We start from the raw sequence: 8,817 nt of genomic DNA on the forward strand, positions 1-8,817 counted from the left end.
ACAATGCTTTTATTGCTCTTTATTGCTCTAGTTGTGTTCTCGGATTTTTTTTTCTTAAGTCAGCTTATACAAGGATAATCCACAAGTGATTTTAATCATTCAACGGATTAAAGTAAAGCATATTTACATTGAAATTCTGCAAAAAAAAAATCTCTGTCGTGGATCTCTAATCAGCAGAGGCTGATTTATTTTATTTTGCAGGTTGTTGATTGAATAATAACATATACTAATTGTAACTCATGATACCATGACATGGGCATATGTCATCAATAAAACCATATGCCATTTTATGGAAAGCTTGAATTTTCTATTTTTCTTCAAACCATTGAACCATTTATTGTTGCTGAAAATAATAATAATACGACAGATCGAGGTAAGATTTTTTTCATATGAGTTCCTTTGTGAAACAGTCTGAGAGGTTGAATGGCAAAGGCATGGATCCGCTTCCAGAAACCTTTAACTTAAGCATTCCTACTCCTGTGTAAAATATGTATGAAAATTTGTGAGTTTTAGTATCTGTGTCTAAGGCATGCAGAACTCATATACATGTAGTTTATCTTGTACAGGTTTTATTTATGTCTTAGCTTTGCCCAAGCCATCTTAGTCCAACTCAAATTTTATTCCATTTTATTTTCTTTAATGATTTTTTTCCCTAAAAAAATATTCTGTCATCGACATTTCAATGACCAGAGGTAAAAAGTAAAAATTGAAGAGAAAATGTTTCCCAAGCTTGAAAAATTATCAGAATTTAACAAAACTACATTGCATTGAAACATAGCATGTAACTGCAGAAAGTTACTGAAGATGTGTTTTCCCGGGTTGAGAATGAAAAAAATTGTTGGTATATGACAGGCTTCAAGCCATTGGTGTGTTACTGTGTCACATAGCACTGTGCTGAAGGTTCAGCAGGAGATTGGAAGGAAGTTCAATGCTGATCTTATCGATGCAGTTAGGTTTGGAAAGCGGTTCCGCATTGTAGGCGACAATGTGAATTTCAAAGTCGGAGTGAGTCGGCAAAGGCAAGACAAAGTTGGACTTATGCAACATTGGTTTGTGTCTGCAGCAATTATTCAACATACGAATTTCAACAATTTACCCATACAACGTCCACAGACACCACTTTTGCAGATGCCACCCAGCTTATTTCTTCCCGGTCAAGAAGATATGACCATCATCAAAAAGCATTGTATTGTTCTTGTTCTGGAAATTTTTGTTGACCATATAAGTGCTTTCAAGTGTTTCAAGCCTATGCTGCAAGATATGAAAGAAAAACTTCAGTCCCCTGATGTATTTGACACAACCAAAACGAATGTAGTGATACCTTTGACACTTTTATGCAAAAATGAATAAAAATATGCAGAGGTTGTTGATGTTTTGGACAGTTATGAACAGTTAATTGAAGACATTTATACCAAAGCTGGCATCCAAGTGAGTGATTCTACTAAGATTCATATAGCTGTTGACCAGCTGACCAGGGAGCGTTTTCGGGTGCGAAACGTTTAAGATCCACAGCACCTAAAAGCAAAGAAACATTCGAACATTTGACACCAATAACATTTGAATTTTTTCATCTGCAGATGAACTTCCTGACTATTATGTTTAATCTTCTGTATAACAAGGACAACACGGAAGCAGGCACATTACATGCAGAGAAAATCAAATTGCGGCGTTCACAGGTTTCCGAGGATGTGAAGAATCACTATGATGCATGAAAAGAACTTGCTATTTCTGTCATAAATGACCATGTGAAAGCTGCAGTACTGAAGCATTTTGGAATGGATAGTGTGGGCTCATCATTACCGGAAGCATTTAATGGGATAATTTTTTCCAACATCACATGTGAGCAGAATCACGCTATTATTGAGAGAGAACTGGGTGAGTTTGTGGAGAAATTCATTTTGAAAAATGCCAAGTCTCTGCATCAGGTAATCCAACCAAGTGAACCCAAATCTTACTACAAAGTTATGTGTCTTTCAACAGAGGGAAAGCCATTGACACTTTTTATTCCTCTGCTATCAGAAAACACAAAAGATAAACATGCATCTTATCACAGAGACAGTGTTTATGAGTATGCACACTTACTATTAGAGATGGGTTTTGCATTTAAGTGTCTTCTTATGAATGTGAACATTCCTAACAGAGAACGAATGCTACCTTGCCTGAAATATCTTATGTGCATCTTAAAGGCAAATAATAATCATTCAAAGTATGCGACTGTTGGCTCTGCAGCAATCACTTCTGAATGAAAAGTCTGCCTATGAGACATTTTATGGACTATTTGTCAATACGCAAATTCTGTGGAATTCAATTCAAACTTGATCTGTAAATCATCAAGGTACACTTACATTTAAAAAATAAGCTTAATATTTACAAGTGTTTAGAAAAAAAGGCGACAAACCAAGAAGGACAGACTGACTGAGAGAGGGACAGAAGGACCGGCGGACAGACTCAGAGGAAGCCTATACTCCCCTCTGGTTTCACCAGTAGGGGACTAATAAACCAGTCCAGATTATCTAAAATTTAAAGGTATTAAGTCAAATAGATAACTTAATCATGTCAATATCAAAGGATTGATTGACATTTGCCACGGTATAACACTGTTTAATGAAATTGCCCTAACATTTGGCATATGATTGTTGCTAATTAAAGTAGCAGATAACATACAAGGATATGTAAAATCTTTTTCAATGGCACTTGATATAGAAAAGTGCATTGAAAACAAGCTTCTCCACGTGAACGGGCAATACAACCTTTTCTAACTTTGAGGCCTGTTCATATGTTTGTATGGCTTGTCTTAAAACACATTTTTCCTCTCATCCATGGGTGTCTCGTAATGCCATTCACTTTTAAGTTCTTCATTACAGACATCACAACATAAAGGCCTTTCAGTGGCCATGCTGTCATTGCAAGTAAAGCCGAAATAGGCATTTATAACAGTTTTATGACATTCAGAGTCATTTTTACAAAAATCCTTCACAGATTTACTAGCACCTTGGCGTCCTAAATCAGAATTATTGAAGAATATCACTGCAGTACATTGCTTCCCATTTCTGCCAGCTCGGCCAACTTGCTGTATATAGGCTGTTGAGTTTATACAAAAATCTTATTTTAAAATTCACTTATGCATGATTGAAGCAATTCACATAAATTCAATGTTTATAAATGTGTAATAATAATGTAATATATAATGCATTGAATTCATATCTGTAGCTCTCCCAACATGTTGTTGGAAACTGATCAACAATATTTTGTTGTTTAAATGGAATGAAACAAAATTTAACATTTCTGAGGATTTTGACCGATTCATGCAACACTCAACATGCTTAATTCGTTATATTACATTATTATCAATATTATTGTTTACCTTCCATATTCATTGGTGATCCAACATGTATGACCCGCTCTTCATGTTGCAGATATGCCCCCATTGCCAAGGCTATTGTAGCAAACACTAATTTTAGTGGAGACTCACAAGGAGGCTTAGAAAGGTTTTTAAAGATAATATCTTTAAGCTACGAAAAAAAATTGTAACTGTACATCATTTTGTGTTGATTCTTTTAGAATCAAAATTTGCAATGTGAATGTCAAATATTTAGAGAAAATAAATTATCTAAAGAAATATTCACTCATTCAATACTGATATCTTGTCTCAGCTGAAAGTTCAGGTGATCTTAAATTCATAATCACTTATTCACAGTCCATCGTCTGTCCTTTTGTCTGTCCATCTGTAAATTTTTCACATCAACTTCTTCCCAAACAGCCCTGGTTCTGTTTTAAAATTTGTAAATCCTAAGGTAAAGGGGAGTTTTTAATTTTTAAGATGAAAGACTAAGCCCATTTTCAAGGGGAGAATTTTTACTGGATGGAATTCAGAATACAGATAGGTATGACGGGTTTCTACCTTATGCTATTATCCAAATTGAAGGCAAGAACATGTACATGCATACAGGCTGCATTAACACTTGTATTTTGTATCTCCGAGACTCATAGTTTCCAATGAAAATGTTTGAGATTTCTTACATAATTATTTATTTGAGTCTCTTTATGAGGAAGACATGTGGAATATATGTCTAGAAAACATGGGCATGGAAGTGCTTTGAACATTGATTGACTAATACTCAAAGGACTATACTTCTAAAAGAGGTTAGATTTGTTACACAGAAGAATTGCCCACTTTAAAGAAGCTTGTAGGAAATCAGGCCCATAAAGTTTTATATAGGAATATAGTATATTATTTTTTGCGATAACTTATTATCGCGAAATGACTTTTTAACGGCACATCGCGAGAACAATTCGCGAATGAACGGTTGATTAACAGGATTTACATGGATTTCATAACCATAAAAATTAAAGCGAATAGTTTTATTTCGCGAGTTAGGCGTCTCACGAAATTACGCGATAATTAATTCTTCGCGTACAAATAGGAATCTACAGTACATAAACAAGGGGGGGAATCTTATGAAGAACACCAGCACCATAGTGACTCAGGTTAGCATTGTGGCCCCTGGCCTCTTGTTTGTCAATACTATGAGTGTAAATACATGCCTTGTTCCCTTTTTCAATGGATGAGTGGTACATTACCACACGCTGATTCTCAGGACTTTTATTACCAACATGCATGTCGGTACCAAGAATTTTTGAAGATACTTCAAAACCATATCCAACCCAATCAATGCTTCCACTGCAATACACAATTGTCAGTGGAAACTTCTGACCCTTCAATTTCAACTCATTCAATAATGGCAGGAAAACATAGTCATACGTGTCCTTTGAGGAAATGTTCGAACCTAGTGGGGGTCTTTGCATGACAACTAATGAAATGTTTTCACGGGTAGGCTGGGATGCGACCACTTTCATATTTCTCATTAAAAGTAGTTTGGCAACATCCCTCTGAGCTGTCTTTGATAATGTAGCACTGAGGGCAACAAGTTTAACGTCTGGCAAGACAGCTCGCGACTCTCTGATTCTGCTGAACATAAGTCTATACTCCCCCCCCCCCCCCCCCCAGTCAAGAACACAATGCTTCATCGACAACTATAACGCATATCCTGCTTTGAAAGGAATCCGAAGAAAGCACATTATATATTTCTTTTTGCCAATGATATGTTCAGGGTGAGAGTAAATGTATTGAACACTATTTTCCTTTAATTTCTTTAAATCTGCCTCCTTCATATTTTCTTTATACATAGACATCGCACTTGAACCAAGTTTTGAAAGCTGTTGCTCAATAATAACGTTTAAGGTAGGCCCGTACTTTCAAAATTTTCTGTCAAACTGATCATTTTTTAACTTGAATACCTTGGATAACTCATGAACTAACTAAAACACCCATAAAAGACATATCTTTGCAGGTTAATTTTCATACAACACGTCTCGGAGTACATACCTCTAAAAATTCAACAGCCAAAATTAACATAAAGAAGTGTGATGTCTTATTTTATTTAGCTATGCACCAAATCAGATCAAATTTTTATTAAAACTTGTGGAGACAAAAAATATTTATTTGCCAGGAGAATATTTGAAATTTTTCCTGGTAAACATTAACAAATTGATGTTGAATCTGTCCACTTCTTTAAGAATAAAATCTCAAAATATTTTTATTTTTAACAATTCTGAAAATGTAAATTGTTTACATGCTATTTTTTCTTTAGAATTAGTAAGAATTATATTTAAGGTTAACAAAAACACAAACTTTATTGTGATTGACCAGAAAAATTTAACAAAATAGCCCTTTGAACACGTTTACCCCCATATTTGGAATATCAAGTTTTTCAATCATTTTTTACAAAATTTAAAACGAAAGCAAAATTAAAAAAGATGATATAGGCCTAAAACCTATAAAAATAAATCTCAAGTTAGTTTGTTAAAAAAAAAAGAAAAAAAAAGAGGGTTTAGGTTCATAAAGGCAATTAAGAATTTTGTGTCTGTGTATGTGCTAAAAGCATATAAATCCTATGGACAAAGTGTAAAGTATTAATTTCCATAAATAGAATATATTAAATGCTTTGTATTCAAATTGATACTATAAATTAATAAATATATACTTAATAAATTATTTTCAAGCAACCAAAATATTTTATTACAAAAAAAGTGATAATCAGAATTTTATATTGGTGTATAAAATTAAAACCGGATCCGTAAAAGTATGGACTTTCCTTAAAGGTTTTAAAACCAACAAAACAGTATTTTGATCAAACTTCTTTTCAAGCACAAGAGGAACAAGTTCATATATTAAATTTTTTCCATAACCTGTGGGTAGCATGCATATCAGGTCACTTTTGGAGTTCCTATCAACAATGCAAGACAAAGCTTGATGCTGTAAGGGTTTCAAATTCTTTATGGCACTTTCGTATTTAGAATTATGAAAATCTATAATATCACTAACTTCTCCATCACTGATTATTTCCTTTAAACATAGATAGAGAATCAATAAAGTATGGATGATAATGGTTTTTTTAATTCCTTCGTTCACATTCTTAATAATCACGATAATTATGGACTTAATATGAACATAAAACTAATTAACTAAGAAGCTATGTTTAGATGAAAAAATTAATTGCACGGCAGTGATCTCTGGTCAGACTTGAACTGACATCTGCATACAAACTATTTTGTATGCCGCACTACATTGTGCTACAAAGATTGTTACATAAGTGCATTTAATTTCTTTCCATAAATTCTTATATGTGTAGGATCTTCAAAATAAATCAACTGTTTGTCAACAATAAGGTTAATCATATTAAATTACACAGTCCATATACCGGTAATTACCATGATTACTAATGATTAAATGTATATACATATTTAAATGTTCATTATATGCATATGAAATTATAAGTAAATAATTTTTGTACACAAAGTTAAAAATTATATATACATGTAGCTAGAATCATGATTTTATTGCTATTCTACATAATGAATGACCATTGATTTGATATCAACCCGAGCCCTGGGAGTCGGCTTACAGTTCATTCAGATACAATAGAATAATGAAAATCGCCATTTCTTGCTTCTGTGGAAGATTATCATGGTTCATGAAAAAAATCCAGGTTAAGCAGTTGCCAGTAAGGCATAGGACGGAGACTACTTTCTTGTAACCTAGTTCTGACTAGTATGAAAAAAACCCCGAGGAAATTCGAGTTGTCGGAGTCTCACAGCTGAAGTACAGCATAACAGGACAAATACATTTTCATATTATGCTAATAAAGTGTTGTTTTGTTACTTTATGGATTTTAATAGTTCTATCAGACTCTACATTCGGTTGTTTATTTTATAATATTAAGGTCCACCCCCTCCTTCGGCTTCACAGGTGTAGATAATTACGATCAATTGTATAATACATGAAATGAGGGCATATAATATGGGAGACCCGTATCATATCAGTGATAAACATCAATCCGAAATGATACAGCTAGATTCTATGTTTTTAACCAATTTATCTGAACCCACGTTACTCACCATGTAATCCGCCATGTTGAAAACTCTCCTATAGTAGGAAACCATAAATCAGTGCGTGCCTGGCCTTCGTTTGCGCAGCATTATGGGAAGGCCAGGGAAACAGGCCAACTTGTTACGTTGGGATGGAACTGCAAGTGTACACGTGCTTGCGTGATGTGGATTTCTCGAAAGTAAAAAAAAAGAAAAAAAAAAGATCAATACGACATTGTTCTATCAAAACTCATACTTCTAGTGTTTGCTTTTTCCCTTATTCGTGCTTCTTCACGCACACTCTCTGACTACAAATACGACATAGACTGCATTGTGACGACTCTATATGAGTGAAAAAAAAATTCTCGAATGGGACGTAAAATAACGTACATGTACAACCGATCAATCAATAGACAGTATTGTTCCTCGTCGTTCAAAGAAAAATTACAGTCGTAGATTGTTCTATGTGGAGCTTTGTACTGTTTTATATGTATATAAAATGTTTCTTAATTACTAAGGAAATATTGTAATGCTTCTATATAAAATATAATCATGTTGCCCTGTTAAGGTGTTGTTCCTTACCTCGCAGGCTCGAATCCCATTGTTGGACAAAGAGACCGGTCCTTTGGATAAGAAATTTTAAACTGAGGTTCCGTGTCACAGTAGGTGCTGGCACGAAAAAGATCCCTAACTGCTCAATGACCGTACGTGCCGTCTCCATATGAGTGAAAAACTTGTCCAGAGGGACGTGTACATGTATGTGCTGCTTGTGCACATGAACTGTGTCAACAAGAGAGAAAATGACCTGAGAGAACTGCGATAGTTGAGAAATCTGCGCGGATTAAATAGAATCCCGGCCAATGAGGGACAGAGAATCTAGTGTGTTTATCTAGTTTTGCTTTGCTGGTAGACACAATTAGTTACAGATTGTGATATATACATATTACATTTATTAAAAAATATTTTGATTTTCCAGTTTACATTGCTTCGAATTAAATAATATTGTCATGATTGTTCATGACGCCAAACAACGGAACATCTTTAAAAAAACAAAAGAATAAGAAAAAAAATATGTAATTTGAATGCCAACGATTGATAAACTTTTCAAGTCGTCAGCTGAAAAGGATGCTTTGTATCCTGCAGTGTCAAACAACGGTAAAAAAAGACCAGAAGTTTCTGTCGAGACTGAAGCTCTACTGAATTGTACTTATAGCAAAGGAAGAGAAAAGTACTTAAGCAGTTGGAAGAAGGATATGGAAATAACGAACAGTATTCAATCTCAACGTCCATTAAACAATATACAAAATAAGAGCAGAGCAAACACAGACCTCCGAAACATCAGAGGTGGGATCAGGTGCCATGGAGGAGTGAGCATCCCCTGCTGACCGG

The 8,817-nt window shown here is 34.4% G+C and overlaps 1 protein-coding gene across 1 annotated transcript; it reads right to left on the reverse strand.

Moving 5' to 3' along the window:
- Positions 1-2,794: 2,794 nt before the first annotated feature.
- Positions 2,795-4,977, reverse strand: LOC134277572 (uncharacterized). The gene is made up of 3 exons (XM_062759896.1): positions 4,582-4,977; positions 3,365-3,512; positions 2,795-3,081 (listed from the first exon to the last, which is right to left on the reverse strand). Exons 1-3 carry the CDS (start codon positions 4,975-4,977, stop codon positions 2,795-2,797), a joined length of 831 nt encoding a protein of 276 aa, XP_062615880.1.
- Between the last annotated feature and the right edge of the window lie 3,840 nt (positions 4,978-8,817).

Source organism: Saccostrea cucullata, unplaced genomic scaffold, assembly GCF_032062105.1.
Source record: "Saccostrea cucullata isolate Sc308-1 unplaced genomic scaffold, CSIRO_AGI_Scuc_v1 ctg1335, whole genome shotgun sequence".
Lineage (NCBI taxonomy): Eukaryota > Metazoa > Mollusca > Bivalvia > Ostreida > Ostreidae > Saccostrea > Saccostrea cuccullata.